Source organism: Triturus cristatus, chromosome 10, assembly GCF_964204655.1.
Source record: "Triturus cristatus chromosome 10, aTriCri1.1, whole genome shotgun sequence".
NCBI classification, from domain to species: Eukaryota; Metazoa; Chordata; class Amphibia; order Caudata; family Salamandridae; genus Triturus; species Triturus cristatus.
In genome coordinates, this window is record NC_140593.1 from 334,954,292 (window position 1) to 334,977,552 (window position 23,261).

A 23,261-nucleotide genomic window follows, 5' to 3' on the forward strand; every position below is an offset into this window, starting at 1 on the left:
CCTACTGTTCCTGTATCAGGGTAGGTTACTAGGCTCAGTGCTTCCTTAGCTCTGTCACGAATTCCGCGCTGTGAAGCAATTATCCCTCCCAAATCTCCCTGGGTGAACAGTGCAGTACCTTCCAAATATACCCAGTGCCCTGCAAGTCCCTCAGTGTGTGGTGTGCCTGTAAACTTCATGGGAAATAACACAATTGAATTTACCAAGACTGTGTGGTACTGTAATTACTGCATATCTGATAATCATGATTCAAGCAGAAAAAAACAGCTTCCACCAATACCGGAACTACCGGAATTTCCGTAATAACTAATTATGTTTATGCATCTCAGTAAGTACAGCCAATTGTTAACGCAACCCTATTCAATGGGTTTTGAAGCAATTATTTTGGTACTCTTGCTGTAAGCAGGATGTCACTTAAATACATTCTTGAGCCATCCTCAAGTCGGTCAAGAAATCAAATGGGGAAAAAATAAAAGTACATACATTTCTTTTATTTCCAGCAATTTGTCAAAAAACATCATTTACAATGCAAATAGCCCTAACTCTCACAAATGTGAGACCTATTGCATTTCAAATGATTGTGTTTTTTTAGCAAGCTCTATGACCCTGCCAGCTGACTCACTGACCCCACACCCAAGGCTCTCTGATCACAGTTCTCATTTCAAAGGCGGGAAGTAAATGAGGACAGACTGGAAATGCGGCAAATAAACATTGCCACACTTCCAGGCCATGTTCATTTACATGTACTTGCAGAGGCATTGGCGCCCCCCTGGAAACCCATCTATCCCCCCCCCCTGAAGAGGGGCAGGCCCCCCAGTATGAAGACCTCTGCTCTAAGCCCTCAGATTGCAAAGAGGTGCATGTAAATGTTAAACTGACAATGTACAACTGTATTGTTCCAATGACACCCGAGGCAGATTTGTATTGGACCATTGCCCTTGTGCTATGGACAGTACAGTAGGTGCAGTAGCACTGGTGGCCAAGGCCCCTAGGACTACCTGCACCCGAAATATAACAGTATTGCACTACCCACCCACAGGACAGGGGAACTTTTTTCCTTGCATGCACTAAGGACCATGGCACTCTTGGCATGTCACTGCCATTAACCACAGCAGCTGCGACCTCCTCAGCCTGGCAGAGGAGCATGCGAGGCCCTCCCCCCATGATGAAGGGGAGCATCACTGATGGCCTTGGTCCTGGGCTCATCAGTTTTGACTTCTGGAAAAGCCCAGGGCCCTGTGTCACTCAGTGACACCTCGTCCCAGAGTGGGGTGGGGTCAGCAGTGTCACTGACCCCCATCCCACTCTGTGAGAAGTGAGGGACTGCAGCCTTCCCTAATCGGAAAGCAGCAGTCCCACCCCCTCGAACCTATAGGCTTCTCTCTATACAGTGAAGTTAAGTTTTATGTGCTTTGTTCTGTTTGATGCATGCGTCTATGTATGAATTTATATGTATTTGTGAGTGAGTGCTTTGAATGGCTGTGTGTGGATGTATGGGAGTGTGAATGTGTATGTGTGCGTGTGATCCCTGCTCCCCTTCCTCGTAAAGTTACCGGCTGTCACTGGGACATAGTACGTTTTCCACCCTCCGACAGTCGCTTCAGTCACTGCTGTTTGAGACTTAGGTTGTAATTTGGTCTGCTGTTTTGGCAGCAACATTTTATGCAAGTGTCAGTTCCGTTTCATTTGCTTTCTGTTTTTTAAAATGTGTCATTTATTAGCCCTTCATACAATTCATTAGAGGCGGTCTGTTGCTTATTTTACTTCGCATGGTCGCACTGAAAATGACGCACATCCAAATTACTCTCCTGTGGCTCCCACATTTTTTTGGCAGAATGGTACCTGCTATATTGTGTTCAAGCATCAGGTTCATGGTGAAAACAGCTGGGGAGCTGTTAGGGATTTCTACATATTTTGACTTTTTAGCATGCTGCCCTAGACCACATTGCACTTCCACCCCTGCTAAGGTTCTGCATTGGTTTTCACTTTCACAGCTGGGAATGTTGGTTATGCCCAGCACTTTACTTTAGTGGGTCTAACTACCAGCAACTTTCTTCATTCATAATAAATCAAATAGCTAACAGCATTGCAAATGCCAATTTAACCAAGGATGCCATCCAATTTTAAATTAACCAGGCTTCCATTCACAGCTTAGCTTGATGGAGTATATTGTTGTCGTAGTGCAGTTTGCCCTTTTTTTCTCACACACAGTCAGCTAGCAAGAGGATGCTTAAGAGCTGTGTTGCCCACACAACGGTGTTGACCTGTAGGACACAAAAGTAAATTGGGGCAATTCCAATTCTGCCTTTTGCCCGTAGATGTTTCTAACTGGGTGAAGCAGAGAAAATGGTGGTTTTAGGTATTTTTCCAAGCGATTATTACATTCTGTTATGACGATTGGTGGGGCACACTGTCACCCGGGAGAGAATCCTGGTCCTGAGCAGGTGATAGCTTAGGCTCACCTAGGGCCTACTGAGACTCGAAAAGCCAGGTCTTCCGCTTCTTGCATAATTCAAGAAGTGAAGAGGAGCCTCTTATATGTAGTGGCAGGTCATTCAACTCTTTAGGAGAGATGTAGTAGGAGGCTTGACTGCTGAATCTGTTTTTGCATGCATGGGATTGTCCAAGTAGGAGTTCAGACGAGCAGATGTGTCTGGAAGGTTTGTGAAAACAGAAGCAACTGATGCTGGACAAGTCTATGTAGTGCTTTGAATGTGTGTGTGGGGAGTTTGAATTACTCTCAGTGAGGTTTGAAAAAATGGCTTTGTGGTTGGTATTGGTCTAAGTTGACATGCTCTACTTCAGTTAATTGGTCTGACAGGTCTGACAGGCACCAGAAGGTCCAAAAAGCAATCCTGTTTGCAGGGGCTACTGTAGAAGAAAAATACATTCATTCATCCACACATTCTTAGCCAGTGCACCTTCCAACACTTCTTCACTTGTGTATTCTCAATATGTACTAATGGGCTCTATTCCATTCTTGATACAAATTCTCTACAGGTGCTCACTGTATATGTGCTCTTAGCATAAAATTATCCCACCCAATTAGTCTCCAGATACTGATGTTGCGTTATCACTTTTTTTTTTACTTGTGACATTTTTATTGAAAAGCATTTTCACAGAGCAACATAGCGATCAAAATATGTGGCTTTTTCAGACATAGTGATATCAATCACATTGCAGGCACGGATATAGAGGAATATAGTCACTGTAGTAAGCAGAAACAGTGCAACAATATATTACACAAGTCTGTCAAAAGGGGCCATGGGTTACCTGAACAATTCTGAAACTCTGGCTTAGAACTGCAATTTACAGAAAAGTAATAAAGTACAAACAACAAAACAAATGATCAAGAAGGCTAGACGTGTGAATGCCCATGGTAAGGGAGGGACAATCTCCACATGAAAAGACAGGAGTTTAATGGGTAGAATTGCTTGACGCGGGGGAGGCAGACGGGAGAGGAGCAAAAGACATATCAAAGTCATCAGGGTCACACCCCATCCGACGTAGTCTAACTCAATCAAAGAGTTGGACTGCCTTAAGTTTGGGCGGTTTGAAGCAAGTGTATTCCAAACGCATATATCAAGAGCAAATTTAGCATGTGTTCGTGCAATTCTATGAGTCAAAAGCTCCATGGCCATAATGTGCCACAAGCGAGTGAACCATAAAGCAACATGAGAGACGAATGGCTGTTTCCAGTGAAGTATCACTTTTAACACAGCTCTATAACAGTTTTGTATTCTTTGATCACTTTTCTTTTCTCTACATTTTGGCCTGTGCTTATGTTTAGACCTCCTCATTTATAATATTATTAACATATCTACAAAGCCTCACTTTCGCAGAGAGAATGTTTTTCAAAACCAAGCTTGGATAATATATCTATAATATATATGTCAAAGCTGTATGTTTGATATCAATGGTGAGATCATAATTGATGTCATCAATGAAGTAGTCAGTGACATCATGATAGGTCTACCAATCAATCAATCAGCATTTGTAAAAGCACAGCACTGTCACCCTTGGGGGGGGGGGGCGTGCACTATGGGGGCAATGTCTCAGAGCCGGGTCTTGAGTTTTTTTCTGAAGTCTGCCGGGGGGAATGCTGTTTGAAGATGGAGGGGCAGATGGAGGGGCAGGTCGTTCCAGGCCTTGGCAGTGATGTAGGAGAAGGAGCGGCCTCTGCTGCAGCTGCGACGGATGCGTGGGATGTGGGCATGTGCTAGTGAGGTGGAGCGCAGTTGTCTTGCGGAAGATGGAAGTGGAGTCAGTGGTTGACATAGGCCGGTACATGAATGTGTAGAGTTTTGTAGGTGTGCATGAGGATCTTTAACTGGCATCTTTTCTGGCTGGGGAGCCAGTGGAGGTTCCTGAGGTTGAGGTGATATAGGTTTGTTTGGGGAGGTCCAGGAGGAGCTTTACTGCAGCATTCGGAATGGTCTGGAGTCTTCCTGCTGAGCATGCAAAGGTTGTGGAAGCAGGGGGCGGCGACTGCGTTGACTTGTCGTTTCATGGTCACTTCACTGTAGATGATGATGCCTAGTTTACGCTCGTGGTATGTAGGTGTAGGTGTTAGTCCAGGTTCCACTGGGCACCAGCTGTGGTCTCATATGGAGGTGTTCTTCCCAAAGATCAGTACTTCAGTCATTTCAGAGTTGAGTGTAAGGCAGTTGTTTCTTACCCAGCTGTCTCCGTTGGTCATGGTGTCGCAGAAGTTTGTTCTGTGGTGGAAGGGTCTTCGGTGAGTGAGAGGAACAGCTGATTATTGTCTGAGTAGGAAATTCTTTTGAGGCCGGGCTTCTGATGATGCCTGCAAGGGGGGTCATGTATGTGTTAAAAAGGGTGTGGCAGAGGGGATGACAATTGGGGAAGGCTGCATATGATGTCCTTGGGTTCAGAGGTGAAGGGAGGCAGCTAGATGTTCTGTGTGCGTCCTGTAGGGAAGGAGGCAATCAACTTGAGTTCATTTTGCTGTATGCTGATATTGTAGAGTCTGTTGATGAGGGTGTGGTGGGATACGGTGTTGAACAGAGCAAAGAGGTCGAGGAGGATCAGAGCCACAGTCTCTCCATGGTCGAGGAAGGTTCTGATGTCGTTTGTAGGAGTGATCAGCATGGCCCCAGTGCTGTGGTTGGCACAGAACCCAGATTGGGAGTCATCTAGAAGGTGGTTTAATTCCAGGTATCCAGTGAGCCTTCTCAGGTACTTTGGCAGAATATGAGAGCAGGGAGATTGGTCAATAATTTTTGAGTTAGCTGGGGTCGGTGTGGGGTTTATTTTGGAGTCATCTGACATCTGCATGTTTTCATCTGTCCGGGAAGGTAGCTGTGGTGATGGAGGTGTTAATGATGCTGGTGATTTCCGTGCTGATTGGGATGGTTCAGAGGTTAAAAAGACAGTGGAGGCAGTGGGTGCCCCGGAATGGGTGGAGGTCATGATGGTCGTGGTAATCTGGGTGGTGAGCGGAGACCAGGGGCCATATTATGAAAATGTTCCGGGGGCACAGCGGGCATTAGCGCCTGCATTGCATGCTCCTGGGGCACTTTGGTATTACAGAAGGAGCCGCTGACGCTTGTGCCGGCCTTTATATAATACAGATAGAGTTGGCACACATATAGAGCCAGCACTATTACCAGGGGGCTTTCATTCATTTACATGGGGGCATGGCCCCATGCAAATGAGGGAATCCATGTGCTGCTGCACCAGCTCTGTATTACAGATGTGGGCACAGAGGCAAGGAAGCTGTCAGCAGGCACACTAGCAGTGCACCACCTAAAAGGCGGTGCACGGTCAGTGTGCCCCCTGATGGCAGCCCTCTGGAAGCGTGAAAGGGAGTCCTATGAGACCCCCAGGCATCCCCTTGCAAGTGGGTGCAGTCAATTACTGCACCCCCCTGCAAGGGAAACACCAATCCCCCTTAAAAGTGCAGGTGGGTTGCCGCCTGCCCAGTGAAACACAGAGCGGTTATTTCAAAGCTGCTTTGGTTTTGTTTTGAATGTGCGGCCCAAGGGCAGCTTGAGATCGCGGCTGCCCTGGGTAGCATATTCAAAATATTAGGGCGCAATTTCCCTGTTTGAGGCCAGCGCACCTGTTTTAAGGTGTGCTGTGGTGCAAACAGGGAAATGCACCCTATTTCTGTGGCTACCAGGTTGGAGAATTCCTTGACTATTTTGAAGAGTTCTTTCATGTGGTTTGCTGCTGTGATGTCTGTTCTCTTGGCTTCCTTGATGTGCAGGTGGTAGTTGCTGAGGGCTGCTTTGTGAGAGGCTCGGTCAGAGGGGTTCCTTGTGGCGCACCATTCTTTCTCAAGCCTGTAGCAGTTGCACTTAGTGGTTCTGAGCTCTTCGATGTACCAGATGGCTTGTTTTGGTGTTTTTTGATGGTTTCATCGGACAACTCTGTCGGCGCATTTGGTGATCCAAGCAGAGAAGTTCTGGACGGCATGGTCGAGATCTGATGAGGCTTTGGGTTGGGTGGTGCTGAGGACCTGTGCCCACTGTGTTTCAGTACCCTTGCCCCAGCTGCGGCGGGAGGAGCTGTGATGTTTGGTGATGGTGTGCTGAACAATGGAGACAGTAAAATGAATGATGGCAGGGTCTGTTCAGGTGAGTTCTGTGACGGTGCTGAATTTGATTCTGTCGATGGAGGTGAAATGTGATTGAGTATGTGTCCGGCCTTGGGCGTGGGTTTGGTGACCAGCTGGGAGAGGAAGTTATTCAGGTTTTCCAAGAGAGTGGTGGAGTAGGCGTCATTGAGGGTCGTCAATGTGGAAATTGAGGTTGCCAAGTAGAACGTTGTGGTAGAAGTCGATTGCTAGGGGAGCAATGAGGTTGGATATGGCATTGCAGAAAGCCAGCCAAGGTCCAGGGGTGTCTGTATATGAATGAGGGTGCCTCTTATCGTGGTCTTGGCAGCAGTCTGTAGTTGGGAGTTAAGGTGTTCTGTGAGGGGTGTGGGGTCGTCGTTGGTGGTGATGCATCAAATGGTTTCTTTGAAGAAGATGGCGAGGCACCTACCATCCTCGTTGGTGCGGTTTTGGTTTATCATCTTGTAGCTGTCAGGAGTTGCAGTGGCAATGTCGAGGTTTGAGGGGGGGCTAATCCATGTTTCGGTGATGAAGTCGACATCAGGGGAGAGGGTGGTAATGGAGTCCCAGATTTCCATGGCATGTTTGCAGAGGGATCGGGCATTGAACAGGATGCATTAGAGCGGTTCCGGGTTGTTCAAAGTCTTCTGGGCAGGAGTGGCACAGGATCCAGTGCTGCCTGGCAGTCCTGTGTTGCAGGAAAAGTGGCAGTGACAGCAAGAGAAGGGTCCTTTGGTTCATTGTGGGGAGGAAGTGCAACAGATGTTGTTTCGGTGTTCTGGGTCCAGGGCCAGGAGCTCCTTGACATAGCATAGTTCTATATGTTATTGAGTCACTTGAACTCTCTAGCACCTTCATAGATATTTTACACCAGGCATTTCTGAATAGGATTTTCCCTACCCTATAAATTTGACATCTTTTAGTGGCCTTTACAAAAATGTTAAGGCGCTATGCACTTTGACATAGTTTGTAAATAATAGTAACGGGCTCCATGTACTTTGGAGAGTGAGGAAAACACTCATTACTATCTGTTAGACCTGGCACCATTGGCATGGGTCTCCCTCCCGTTTTGCTGTTGCCTCCCATGTTTTTGCCATGTTTTGGATGTCTAGATGCTTTGGGCACTTTGTCACTGCTGTTCAGTGCCAACATGCAAGTGCTCCCTGTTGTAAATTGCTGTAATGGATTAGTGACTCCATGATTGGGTTATTTGATTTACTTGTCAGACCCTAGTACAGTGCACCATGAGTGCCCAGGGCCTGTAAATCAAATGCTGATGGTGGGCTTGCAGCACTGATTGTGCCACGAACAGAAGCAGCTTGTAAAATATGGCTCAGGCCTGCCATTGCTGAGCCTGTGTGCAGTCTGGGACTGCCATGTCGACTTTGCAAGTGCACCCACTTGCCAGTCCCTAATCCTTCCCTTTTCTACATGTTAGTCACCCCTAATGTAGGCCCAAGGTACACCTATGGGCAGGGTGCATTGTATGTGAAAGGTAGGTCATGCCCTGGTGTGTGTGGCATGTCCTTATAGTGAATTACAGCCAATTTCGTTTTTCACTATTGCAAGGCTACCTGTTCCCATAGGCCAGAATGGACAGATTGTTTATAACATCTTATAATCCTAACTGTCCCAGGAAACAAGGTAGAAAAACAAGTTTAGTATGCCTGAACTCAGAATGTTAAAATACATCTTTTAGTGTGGGTGATTTTTACATTCTGTGTTTGAAAATACCCCTTTTAGAAAGTAGGTATTTTCTTGCCTAACAATCCAGAATGCCTCTGCTAGGTTTGTGTATTACATGTCTGGTTTGTGAGTGACAGGGGGCTGGAGAGGGCTTTGGCTCCAGCAGTCTGATTAGTCAGGCATGGGCTGAATAGGACCTGGGTTGAATAGAGAGTAGGGGGAGGAGATTTCCTTTCACTTGCTTGGGCCTACATTGAATAGAGAGTAAGGGGAGGAGATTTCTATTCAGCTACCCTGGCCAGGTCTGCTTTCAACAATGCTGTCTCCACCTCCTGCCAGGACGCTTCACCAGGGAGGACAGCACTGTTTTGGGCTGGGTACAGACACTCTCTGCCTTCAGAGAACAAAGAAAGTGTGTGTCTAAAAGAGGGGCCCAGACCCCAGAACTTTGTCTGAACTGGGGTGGCGGAGTGAGCTAAAGAATGATGATGGATTAAACCCAGATCATTTGACTGGGAGTGAGCGCTTGCAATGTTCAACACTCCGTCCATCATCCCCTTTGGTTTTGCTTTATAAAAAGAGGGGCCCAGTACTTTAGATCACTTCTGGGAATCAAGACGAACCTTTGCCAAGGAGAGAAACCAAGGAAGCTGAGGGAGGAGACTGCCCTTGCGCTGGTTACTGTTTGAGGTTGGCATGCAGTGGTTACCTATTGCCAAGGAAAGGAGAACAGGAACTTTGTGTGTAATTTGTTATCTTGAGGAAGATCTCCAAGGGATTGAAGCTGAGCTTGCCAGCTGTTCTGACGTCTCAGGGACACACAGACCTCACCACCAGCTCCCCTGAATTTCCTTCCTGTGAATTCTACCTGTAGAGAGGTGCCTGCTGTTATTTTAGGACCTCTAGAGACTGCGTGTCGTTGGGAGCTGGAAGCGTGGTGCAACGAGGAAGAAGCGTGTCGCCACCGCATCTGTTGCATCGCCGCAGAAGCGTGCTGCCGCCGCAGCTATTTGCAGTCGCATCGCCGAGGAAGCGTGTCTTATTGCCGGAGAAGCGTATCACCGCCGCAGAGGCTGCCGTCGCAGCACCGAAGAAGCGCGTTGCAGGGCGTGTTGCGGCTCAAGAAACCACAGATTTCGCTGAACGGCCGTCGGGCGTGCACGCATCATATCCAAGTTGTCGCATCGCCTCAAAGACGCCACCTTTTCGCATAGCACCGGATTGTCGCATCGCAACGAGGCGCAAACCTTGTCGCATTGTAACCGGGACAGAGTAAGAAACAGACGTATCCCCTCTTCTCCGGTAAGGAACAGATGCATTGCCTCCCCCGGAGCAAGGAACTGACGCATTGCCTTCCCTGCGCCCCTTTTGTTTATATTACGTTATGCATCCAAGGTACTTTGAGAGTAAAGTGTTGCATTTACCATCTACATTGAACTAAACTATTTCTACCATTTGAAAGTCATATTTTTGAATACTGTATTGTGGATTTTTTTGATGTTTGGTCTTGTGTTAAATCTAGATAAAGATTACTTATTTTTCTAAACTGGTGTGGTGTCCATTTGTAGTGTTTTCACTGTATTACTGTATATGTTCACAAATGCTTTACACACTGCATCTGAGATAAGCCTGCCTGCTCGTGCCAAGCTAACAAAGGGGATGAGCAGGGGTTATTTTATGAGTGTAGCCCCCTTACCCTGACTGGAAGCAAGGGCCCCTACGTGGTCAAAGGTATCTATCTCTGCCAACTAGGCACCCCCATTTCAAACATTATCATTTTCCATTAACTGAATTTATTCTCTGTTTACCACTAAGATGACCTGTATGCTTGGTAAAAATGTATACATACAAATTATGTCCACAATCACTTCTGGAAATTACATAATATGCAGAGAACTGTCATATTTTTAGAAAACATAGTATTGACATGCTTCTTTCTCTGGCTAATTGTTGACTTTAAGGTAATTTATACATAACTGTGCCCAGAAAATGTTGTCCAGGACCTGTCATCTGATACTGCCACTGTCCTACAGTCGATCTTCTAGATGAAGTTCTATGGCTTTTGGCAGGAAGTCATGTGTCTGCCATCACTGCTTCGAGACTAAAAAACTGTATGCTTTCTCTGAACAGTGCATTTCACTCAATGTAAAGATTCATTAATACTAGCCCTATAAGAAAACTTCTGGAATAAATGCTTAAAGTAACAAATCATAAATATTCAAATGTATTCAAATCTCATAAAAGAGACATACAATTATTTCTAATTTATTTCCTGTAAAGGGTGCATTTTTGGGGAGTCAATGTGCTCTGTAATCGCGTTTGTATAATTACTAGATGAAATATAACCACCACTATATAGTTGATGACTAATTCATTGCAACTGTGCAGTCTAGAATTACAGTGCATCTCAATTATGTGTTGTAATCATACCAGAATGTATAACAGAAGGTATACTGCTAAAATGTTATTAGTGTCTAGTACAGGTTTGCAATGGATTTGAGTAACTAATGACTACTATTATTTTGTCAATATAATAACTTTTATGGAGGGCTTCATCCTGCACTTCTTTTTGCAAGTATTGTAAGTAGCTGGTGTTACTATTATCTATTTTAATGGAATTTCATTTACCAAACTCCAAAGGATATGTTGGTCTTTGCAGGACTCTACCATGTGACCTGTTGACAGCAGCAGATAGCAACAACGGGGGAGCGTCTACTGAATCTATTCAGCTTTTTAATGTGTGAGACAGACACGGTTCATTCGGAATCCAGACACAGAATAACCACCAATCAACATAACAAAACTAAAAGAAAGAAAGTGTGTTTGAATAATAGTTTTCAGTTACATAACTAGTAATGTGTTACTCCCATTAAAACGATGTTAGTCATATGTGGCAGTTGTTATGAATGTCTAATCCAGAACCGGTTTTGTAATATGTTTATGATGGGTTTACCAGAGTCCAAGTGCCAGGGGTCAGTCGCAGCAGACATGGGTGGAATGGTCAACGGAGAAGCACCGCAGTTCGATTCCACAAGGTCACCTTGGACGAAGACTTGAGAAGAGTTTTTGGTTCTTAAGGCTGTTTTGAGAGGTGAGATACCGTTAAACTGGACTCTTGAAAAGCAGCCAGAGAATCCGGGTGTATTGTATCTGTGTATCTCCTCGTCGATTTTTCCAGTTTCTATGAAAAAAAATGAGAGTAATGCAGGGAAATGAGATAAGCTGATCATACGACAATTCCTTTTTTTTATTTAAATACATCAACACCGTTGTCACATTTTAGTAAAGGGCTACTTGCAATTTTGTAGTAATTCTCATCATTGTAAATAATTTAGGGGCCTATGCATCAACAATGCCATTTGCGATTCCTTATTAGCGAAAAATAAGGAATCGCTAATAAGGAATAGCAAAAGGCTATGCATGTAGGAATCGCTATTCAAATAGCGATTCCTTAATATTCCTTATTACCGAATCGGTAATACCGAATCGGTAATAAGGAATACCTACCCATTCATTCCTATGGGCTTGGAGGCCCATAGGAATGAATGTAAAGCCAGTCTGTATTAGCGATTCGGTATTACCGAATCGCTAATAGCGGGAGCACTTTCAAGGGTGCCAGGGTGTCAAAAGGACACCCTGTTGCACCCCTGAAAATGATATGTGCACATATGTTGCACACACACATGCTCTAAAGGCATGTGTGTGCGCAACATGAAACTTTGAAAAATGCACAAAAGTGCATTTTTCAAAGTTTTTGCAAATTACCATGCAGTTCATCTTCATGGTAATTTGCTCCCCCTATTAGCGAAATCGCTAATTTTTTAACTTTGATGCATTGCATTTAAGGAATCTCACTTTGGGATTCCTTAAATGCAATCTCTATTTAAGGAATCGGTATTTAAGGAATCCCTATTTAAAGAATCGCTATTTAAGGATTCCTTAAATAGCGATTTCTGCTTTTGGGTTGATGCATTGGGATTGGGTATTTTTTCCTTAATACCGGGAGCTATTACCGAATCGGTATTTTACCGACTGGATTTTGGGTTGATGCATGAGGCTGTTAGTACTTCAAATACTGGAGATCTCGGTCTGGCACAACGTGTATATCGCAATTAGCACAGAAAATGAGTCATTTATCAATAACCACTAGTCTAAAAACTATGCCGAAATGTTGGAAAAGAGCATAGGGTAAATCTGTACCTTTGTCAAAATAAGATGTTCGTTATTTGTTCCTAACACTTTCTCTTCTATGACATTAAATTAATTTATCGACCAATTCAAGTAAAAAATGGACAGCTTATGTTTAATTAATTCCACTCTTTTCTGTGCAATACATAATTAATGGATTAGGTCAGCACATCTTCTTAACAAGTATCCTGGGGCAACAGACTTTGCATTTTTGTGAAATCTGAAACTGAAGACAGTCGTAATATTCCTTTCCAAAGAGGCTAAGGCAGCACTGCAGAAGTCCCCCGATTCTAGACTACTTCCTGGTAATGTTCATAACCGCTGTATCTATTTTTTATTGTGGTACTAACTTGTAAGAATTTACTAAAGCCAGCTACTCAAGGGGAGAGAAAACAAGATCAGAGTGACGGCCCTGCTCATTGCAAACCAAACAAATAAAACACTGTTTGATTGTTAAATTGCCTGAAACAATGAGAGTTTAACAGCACCTGAGTCAACTGGTGAAAGCAAGAAGGTAACATAACTCCATTAGAAAAGAAAAACCTCACAGTTCATTATAAGGCGGCTGAACAATTAGAAAACAACTCGCTGATTCTTTTTGGTGCAGAATTCGTTGTCCCTGAGAGGGTCGAACAAAACAAATCCTGCATGTAATGAGTGCCTAGGTATAGTGTGCTTTTGTAATTTAAAATGTCAAATGTTATTACCACTTTTAGCCTGGCAGCCTTTCATAAGTGCATGTTATTCATATATCCAAATCCCAGGGTTTTCAAAAGGTGTGAATACGGAGGGAACTTAAGGCCATGTCACTTGGTAATGCATTTCAAATGACACTGCTGTGTGGTAATTTACAGACCCTGCTGGGAAACTGGGCAACTGTCTTAGCCAAAGAGCTTTGTAGTTTTGTAATAATTTGGGCAACTTCTTTGGGAGCCTCAGATACAGTACATTATGGTTGCTTCCTCCTGCACTAATTACTGCTCTTGTCAAAGTAGTTATGGTTCCATAATATCGTAACCAATATACTGTCAGAAAGAAATATTGTGTCCTAAATATCATCCACAAAACATCATGCGTTTGTAGTTAATACTAGCTCTACACCCAGTGGGATAATGTCTTGTCCTCAGTGTTAGGACACTATTTGTTTCAGACGATGTTGTTGCTAATGGCACTCTTGACATCCAACCTCAAGGTTGCTATATCCATTCCTGCATTAGGGTTTCAAGCCTATGGACATCTTTTAGATGAAAGCAGCAGGTCACATGATTAATTGCGACATAGAAGAGCACAGACCCTGTGCAATGCCGCAGGCTTTGCACAGGGCAAGGCGGGAATCGTGCATACCTCTATCTGTAGTGACAATGTGCTGGAATGACTATTTGCTCAAGATTACTTTTTCTCGGAGACAATCAAATAAATATTAGTGTAATCAGTAGGGGCCAAATGAGATTCTTCCCCAACTTGAGTGTGCTGTAATAGCACTAAATTCAGAGGATTCATAATTATCCTTATTCCCAGTCAAGCAAAGATGTTATGTCATGTTAAAATAATTTCTAGAGCGCACGTTCACCAGCGGTTTCTTGGCGCTTAAGCAGAGACGAATGCAAAACAATCACAGTGGGAAACAATTAATTGTAGGCCAAAGCAAAGAGCCATGTTTTAAGAGATTTCCTGAACTTGGAATAAGAGGCGGTTAGGCGCAGTTCAGGTGGGAGGGAGTTCCAAAATTGTGGAGCTAGAGTCAAGAATCTTAGACCGCCGTGTTTTTTCCTTTTGAGTGGGCAGGGGGTCAGTAGGTTCATATTGGAGGAGCGAAGCTCACGTTAGGGGACATATCGCTGGATTTTGGTGGCGATGAAAACTGGTCCGTGGGATGAAAGGGCTTTATAGATCACGCAGCCAAGTTTAAAGAGACAGCGTTGAGTCACGGGGAGCCAGTGGAGACTTTTAAGCAATGGTTTCACGTGGTTGGATCTAGGCTGGCCATAAACAAGCCTTGCACTAGTTGTAGCCGGCGAGATTGGTAGGCCGGAATGCTGAATACAAAGAGTTGGCGTAATCGATGCGGGATATAACAAGGGCAAAAATGACTTGGGTCAGCGCCTCTGTGGACAGAAATCTGCGAATTTTTCGAATTCTTCGCAAATGGAAGAAGCAGGCGGAGACCACCGAGTTTATTTGAGCCTTCATGGTAAGATCACTGCTAATTATGATCCCTAGACCCTTAACCGAGCTGACTGGAGAGGGGGGACATCCTTGTGATTGGGGCCAAAAGTTGGAATTCCAAGGTTTGGCTGGGGCCCCAGTGAGAACTAGCTCGGTTTTATCGGGATTGAGCTTGAGCTGATTTAAGTTCACCCAGTTGCTGATAAAATTCATGGTGGATTGAAAGTTCTTCATTGAGGAGGGAGATGAATCGATGGTGAAGACTAGCTGAGGTCGTCAGCGTAGTTAAAAGTGACGACTTCTCTCTTACGGAGGGCCAAGATCAGGGGAAAGATGTACAGATTGAAGAGGAGAGGGCAGAGAGAGGAGCTCTGTGGGACTCCACAGGACAATCTTCTCTTCTCCGAGATGAAATTGACAAGGCGGACCGCTTGATAGCGGTCATTAAGGAAAGAGGACATCCACTTTAGGGGGAGCCCCCGGATCCCGGCACTTTCGACCCGGTCGACCAGTAAGTCGTGGTCGACGGTGTCGAAAGCCACCGACAGATCCAGGAGCACTAGGGCCTGCGAGATGTTGTGATCTGCCCCCTTCCTAATTTCGTCGAGAACTGCCCGGACGATAGACTCAGTTGGGTGTTCGGGTCTGAAGCCCGCTTGATGTGATTCAAGGTAGTGGATGCGCTCTACAAAAGTGCTCAGGCAGTTGGCGACATGGGCCTCCAGGATTTGCCAAAGAAAGGTAGTAGCGATATGGGGCGGAATTTACTGAGTGTTAGAGGGTCAGAGCCTGATTTTTTCAGGATTTCAAGATACATCTTTCTAAGTGGTAGTAATTTTGCATGGTATAAAGTTGCTGATTGAATCAGGTCTTGGATACAGTTGCCATCCTATCTACAAATAATGTATTCTCAAAATAGCATCCCAAGTCTAATGGCGGGTCAAGAATTAGAGGCCCAGCTGATGTGTTTTTTATAACATACTGTTATTGAAGCCTTTGAAGAGACATGAACTAGAACATTTCTCACAAGAACCATGCGAGAATCAGATTATATATCAAAGGCATTTTATAATCTTTCTTCTGGCTAAGCAATGCAATGAGCCCTTCGTCTCCAGCTCAGTAGTGTGGGAGAATCATTTATGTGTACAAAATGACAAAAACTGTATTCCTTAGAAAATTGGTAGATAAATGGAAAAACATGCACAAAGTATGATAACACAGATTTGGTCCCTGATCCCAGTCTGTGAACTTGCATCCTCTTCTGCAATCTTAACTTATTTGGGCTGTCCACTGTAACACCATTTTAAAGACTAAAGATTTAGCATTTCCTCTAGAAATTGGAGAATTACCTTATCTAACATAACTAAATATAGTATTGTCTTCCGAAAATGTGGGAAATTGATTACCTTCCTGAAATAACACTACTCTACATCACTACATGCACTATAGAGAACGGATGTGGACCTGATTAACAAAGACAAACATAAGTTTTTGTGTAAGTTCACGATTGGTATTCACAAAGGTATTTTATGTATGACTGCAGTTTCCACACATAAAAAAGATAGGACTGTCTTATCTTTTTATGAGCGGAGACTCTGCAGTCGTAAATATACCATTCATTAAATACCTTGTGAATAGCAAACAATCGCAAACTTACACAGAAGTGTAAGTCTACCTTTGTGAATCAGGCCCTGTGTCTTTAACCAGCAGCAAATCAAGACTGCATGTTCAAGCTCTCACACCCGATATCTTTGGCCTGTGTAGAGGTGCTTCAGATTTTGAACATTATCCCTAATGTGCTGTATAAGATCACATTATAACTCAAAGTTAAATGATTTGAGAGGGAAACATTTTATATGAAGCCAAGATGAAAGTATTTTCAACACTGCTAACCAATACTTACTACATTCTAATGAAGAAAGCAGTATATCTTTTCAACAATCACTTCAAATATAACTATTCTTATGGATGCATTTAAAATATTTAGGTGTACAAAAAGCAACAAAAAATATCACAACAATCTAATTTAAAAGGGCCATCCAGTGAATGATGTAACAATAGGTCTTAAAACCCCATGTGCCAACATCAAACAAGGCAGAATTCTAGAAAGTCTATTGGTGGCGATTGTTAGTAATACATTGCTGGAAAAAAAACTGTTTTCTTTCCTACACATTGGATGGTCCCTTTAAGTTAAAGTTAAATGCATGTTACAATCATATGTCTCCAAAATGCTACTTATAACAAATCAAAATAGCAAATTGCTAGACCAGGCATCCTTGATGCGATATTCCCTCACAAATTTGCCTTCCCACCTCCTATTTTGCTGCACTTGTTTTTGTTGTCTTCAGGAATCTGTGCACTTTACCACTGCTAACCAGTGCTCAATTGCTTGTGCTCTCCCCTTCAAACATAATAAAATTGGCACACCCGAAATTAACACATTTAATTTACTTGTAAGTTCCTAGTAAATGGTACATCATCTACCCAGGGCCTGTAAATTAAATGCTACAACTGGGCCTGCCGCACTCATTGTGTGACCCTGTAAAGTAGCACGTAAAACCATGCCACTGCACCCTGTAGTGCAGTTTTAAACTGCCATTTTGCCTTGGCAAAAAACCTTTTACTAGGCCAAAACTTTTCTTTATAAGACATATAAGTCACATCTAAGGTAGGCCCTAACCACTCAGTGGCCAGGGTGCACAGTATTTAAAAGGTACGGCATGAGGGTTTAAGATTTCCATGTCTTGGCATTAAAAACTGTGAGCGTAATTTTTCACTGTTATAAAGTCTATCCCTCCCTTTGAGTAACACAAGGGTACATTATCATATTTAATAAGTGCTAACTTTGAATTGAGAGTAGATAGAGATATGCTGTATACACACAAACACATTGTAATTTAAAATCCTCTTTAATGGTAACGATAGATTGTAAGTCAGAATTCTGAAAATGCCACTTTTAGAAACTTGGAATTTTCTTGTCTGAACCATTTATGCCTTCTGCCTGTATCTGTAAATGGTTCTGCAACTGGGGCTTGTGTATTGCTCCGAGACAGTGACACAAAAGGGGCTTAGATGTGGACAGGATGGGCCATCCTGGCAGGATGACCGGGGAGGGGCTGGACCCAGCCCCAAGTGCACTTCAAAGGGCTTTGCCTCCTGCTCACACAAAAGAACATGACACCAGGTCTGCCCTACCTTTAGTCACCTCCAGACAATTGTAACAAGTGTAGTATTACCAGGGAAAGAACTTTCCAGAACTAGATGCGGGGGTAGGACAGGGAGTCCCCCCACACAAGGGCTGACACCAGGTATAAATATTGGACCTCAAGAGCCACTCTTCAGAACACTTCTGGACTTGTGGATATTCCAGAAGAGGGACTGCCCTGCTATTTGAACTGCCTTGCTGTCTGGCAAGAAAGACTGGACCTGGTTGCCCTCATCCCAGGCTAACCAGAGTGACTCCAAGTGTAAGTTGTCTGACTTCCTGTGTGAGCTAGAGGGGCACAATAAACTTCAGAGGCCTCTCAACAAATGCCCAGCTGACCTGCTGCAACTGGATCTGCAGATGGACTTGCAACTGGACCTGCCTGAGCACTGCTGAACTCTGCTGTAGTAAGTCCCTGATTCCCAAGAGGTGCCTTCACAGGTCCTGGACCCTTGACTGGCATCTGAGTGTACTACTCCTGAAGTTAAAGTAGAATCCTGATGTTTGGGCTTCTCTTGACAGTGAACAGGCATGCCTATGGAAGACTTTGCCTCCCTCGATGACCACCAACGTGAAGCTCTGACAAGACCAGCATTTGGTGCTGACAATGACCAGTGTGATGACCAGCAATGAGAGACCTGCACTTCGTGCTACAGCAACAACAGCCCATTACAACCACTAACACAGAGCTCCAGAGACAACCATATATTTGAGCTAGAGCAAAGACCATCTGTGATACTCGACCTGCTCTTCATGCCAAAAGCCTCCTCCCTCTCGCGGTCTCCTCCAACGTGAACAAAATACTTTGGGCTGTACTTAAGAAGATGACTTTTCAACAGGACTAACCTGGGGACCACCAACGCAAAGCTCAGGCAAGACCTCATGCTCTTCGTGCTTCTATGATGACCAACAATGTGAGACCTGCACTTCACGCTACAACAATGACAGCCCACGATGACTGCCAATGCAAAGCTTGAGCGACCACCGGATCTTGCGCGACAGCAGCAACTGTCCAAGCTGATCAACCTGTTCTTCACGTCAAAAGCCTCCTACCCCTCGTAGCCTTATCCAATGTGAATGGAACTCTTTAAACTGTACATGAGAAGATAATTTGTAAGCAGGACTAACCTGGTCCCTGTATGCGACCCATGCTCCATCACAGTCAGACTGAACTTGTGACTTTCTCTCAGTCTAACCCAACCAGGTGACCACAACTGGCACTTTGTGTTGTTAGGTGCTATTTTTACTAAAACATTTAAACTTTCATATCTCCAGTTCTACTGATTGGAGTTTTGATGCTCTGGTATCATTTTATGTATTAAAACTTACTCTATTTGTGTAAATTGGTTTGGGATTTTTCTTGAGTTGCATTCCATTTTATTACTGTTTGAGTGCTGCATAAATACTTAACGCATTGCCTCTAAGTTAAGCCTGGCTGCATTTGTGCCAAGCTAACAGAGGGTTAAGCAAAGGTTAATTTAGTGAGTTTGTGGTTCACCCTGATAAGGATTGTGGGTGTTTCTTGAGTGGGGCGTCCTCCACCCCTCAACCATTAACCCAATATCTTACTCAAGTGAATTATATAAATACATTTAAGCAAATAATGAAGATAATCAAATAAACTATGCCTGGGATTTTCAGATGATCTAATTATTATTTGCCACTATGGTGGAAACATCTATCATTATTTCCAGTGGATGTCGATAATCACAAGCTATGCAAATCACAGTCTTCAGAAAACGAGAGGTTTAGTTCTAGAAAGCTGTTTATACATTTCGGCACACTATACACTACAAAGTAATTCACATGTGCATTGGAAGGAGGAAATCCATTAATGATTAATTAGTTAGCATGGATTTACATCAGCCGGCATGACTGCCTTGTAGCTTTTACGTCTAAGTTGTCTTCTTAATTTACATTTCTCATTTTCTGGGATCAATTCAGTCCTCTTAATTAATTTCCAATTGATTTGGGTAACATGAAGACAAAAAGGAACTGTCCTGATTATTGACTGCCACACAAACTAAAAATATCTGTTTTAACTCTCTTTTCGTAATTATCTCAAACAGTGCGAACGAGTTAGGCTAGCTGCCACAATAGACATGGCTCGAAAATTTGATTCTTTAGCTATGTGTTATGATGCAAATAAATGTTAATTCGATCCATCTGAAATAGTAAAGATAATATAAAGTCTTACCTTCTCCCACTCTCATCCCTGTGGCTCAACAATGATATTCTTTGGCGGTGCCTATCATCTCCAGTCTGTTACTTTTCTCAAGAATATTTGACATGGATTAATCCAAGATTCAGTCTAGGGCTATCTAACACCAAAATGTAATTCTACTAAAACCTCAGAGAATTTAGTCCCTCCCAATTCATTAGTTAGTCCATTTTATTGAGTAATACGTGCAAATGGTTTGCATTACTTGACCTTAAGTGTGGACACAGGTTTCAGAACAGTAAATAAAGTACAGAATGGAGACAGCTTCATGGCTGAGGGACAGAGCAAGCGAGGTTTGCTTACCTGAAAGTGAAAAATCTGGAAGCAAGGCAGAATGAGAATACTACAAGCATGGAGATAGTGGAGGACAGGAGCTGGGTCTTCCAGATTACACTGAGAAGGTCACCCAGTCAGAGTGCAGTAGGATCACACCTCAGGCAATTTAAGCAGCCAGTTGGAAGCAGCAAGTTACCACCCCACTGCTTAGTTTTATGGTTCCCGCTTGCTTAGTTCAATCACCATTTATGGCTCAACCCTGGCTTTACCCTGCTTCTTTCTTTTGTTCGACCTTTTTCCCTTGTGTTTCTCTTTTTTCTTTCTTCGTATTCTTCTGAAGATATACCCTCCATTAACTTTCATCGGCTAAATGACATTGGACTACTATTTCTCAGCATCGCCAGGTGTTCCTGAGTTCAGGGAAGCAAGATTAGTGCTTAACTTGAGCGTGTGGTTTTGGGTGCTTAGCACCGGCACTTAATCATCAACACCGGCGCTTTTCATGAGCACCAGTTAAGGACATATTCATTTACAGGGAGATTAAGGGTTTTTGCCCAGAATCACAGGATGTTCTTTAGACTCTGAAAAGGAGTTTCATTGCATGGAATGAAATGGCCTTTTCTGTACAATGGAAAGGATGGGATTGGGTGACTCATTCATTAAGAAAGTCAAACTCTTGAATAATAATCACCAACAGCAGTAAACTGTGAAAGATTTGTGTTCCCATACTTCAGTATTCAGAAGAGAACTAGGCAGGAATACCTTCTTTCTCCATTACTGTTTTTGCCTGATGTGAAAAGATGATGGAATATAGGCCATCCATACGGTGGTCGGGCGAAAACAAAGGTATGTACTATGCTTACATTAGTCTAGTGATGCTCAATAACCCATCAAAATCTTTCCCAACGATAAAACACGTAATTGACGATTTTTGAAAATATAAAGTTAATTGCCCCAAATGTGAAGCACTGCCAATGGTTATGTGTACAACATGAGCTTCACTAGGGACCCTACATTTTAAATGTACCCCGCTGAGATTTAAATATTTAGGAATAGATATATATATATATATATATATATATATATATATATATACACACATCGAGAAAGGCAGATTGCCGAAAACGCCTCTGTCAGTGCAGGGGGGTTTGAGCACGAAAAAATTACTTCCAACAAGGACATTGGTCCACTAATTGATAAGATGACAAATGCACTGCTAAAATGGTCTGAATTACAACTTTCACTTAGGGGTAGAATGCAACTCATAAGAATAAATCTCTCTTTGAGATTTAATTACATACTTGGAATGCTCCTGTTGAATCTGCCATGAGATGTCAGACAATCCATTGACAGGTTGATTAAGGACCCTAGGCACAAATATAACTATCAGTGTAGATGTATTACAAGTAAAAGTGCTCTTATACTTTTGTGTAACTTTACTACTTTTGGATATTCACCAGGTCGGAGTGTTGAATTACTTAAAACAATGATAGCGCATTAATTACTTATATTTAAATTAAAAACAATAATTGGAATATTCTAAATTAAATTGAAATGATTATTCTGAAATGTAAATGTAAAAACAAATCCCACTTAATGTAAAACACATTTTTTATGTACTAAAATTATTGAAAGTGATGTGCAGACTTAATTAAAAGTAATTTGAATATTTTCAAGAATATTAATTGTACATACATTTTTACATTCACAAAATATTAGAATATTTTAAAACATTATTTATGTTTCATTTATAGTCAATTTAGTTTAACATTAAAGATAACATTTATATTTTTAAATAGTTTAAATCATTTAATTTATTTTAACCAAGGCCAGTGGAATGTGGTTGTGCTGTCGGTGCGACTTGCGCATAATTGTAGATTTGTCACATTTGACACACGAGCCATCATCAGCTGCATAATCTGCAGATTTTAACGAAAACATTTTTGTTTCTAGCTCAAACTGTTTAAAAGTTAGTATAAACGCTGCAATGTGTTGCAGCACAGTGGTAGGCCCTTTACAAAGGTTGACTGGTCAGTTTTCTGTAGCTTATTGCTATATTTGGGTGTTAAACTGGACTAATGAGGCGCAGCTAATGCCCAGACAGTGTTAGAATATTTAAAAATGACAAAATAATGAAGCAATACTATCACAAAATATGCAGCATAATCCCGCATAATTTGCCTTTTCTTGCCGCATAATTTTCTCAACACTGCTGATTAATTGTACCCTCCCCTGCCGCATAATTCCAGCAGCCCTGATTTTAACTTTAGTCCATATAGGGTTTTATTTTAAGTCCCTATCACAGTTATGTTATATGGGAGATGCTGCAGTACCAGTGGTTGGACATGTGTGATGCTGGACTTACTCCAGCTGCGAGCTTTACAACTGTTTTTAGGTCCTTTTTATCTGTCGTAATTCTAGAAGGGCGGTTTGTGGCTAGCAAACTCTTTTGTAGGTGGTGGTTTGTTCCTTCCTAAACCCCTCTCTAACCTCCTTGGACTCCTTCTTACTTCTCCCTAAAATCCTCCTCTTTGCATAATTACTTCCCATTTTTGAACCACTCCGCTCTGACTCTCCCACATTTACTACTAAAACATAATTACTGTGCAGAGATCTCTGCGCTAAAAAGATAGAAAGACGAACGCATAGACCTCAGCATGTAGGTAGGTAATGTACTATAAAATGTTTGTAAAAAAGGTCCTTAAGAACTTTGGGCTATAGTGCACTACAAAATGCAATTTGTAAAAAGGTCCCTTAGACTTTTCTGTGTGTAGGAACACATCCTGGATTACATAGCCAAAAATTACACACATACATGAGGGCTGACCAACTAGCACTTGCAGTCTACATGTAGTAAACACAAAGAAAACACTGTGGGTAAACATTGAGAAACCCTTATTAAATGATCAGAAGATCTGACAGTGTCATATGTGAAA

General features: G+C 42.9%; 1 protein-coding gene across 1 annotated transcript in view; it reads right to left on the reverse strand.

Annotated features, from left to right (window-relative positions):
* Positions 1-23,261, reverse strand: part of CNTNAP2 (contactin associated protein 2) — a 2,761,105-nt gene that overhangs the window by 48,629 nt on the left and 2,689,215 nt on the right. The window contains exon 22 of the mRNA XM_085631546.1: positions 11,223-11,450. Coding sequence (XP_085487672.1) covers positions 11,223-11,450 — 228 coding nt within the window. The remainder of the gene's footprint in view (positions 1-11,222; positions 11,451-23,261) is intronic.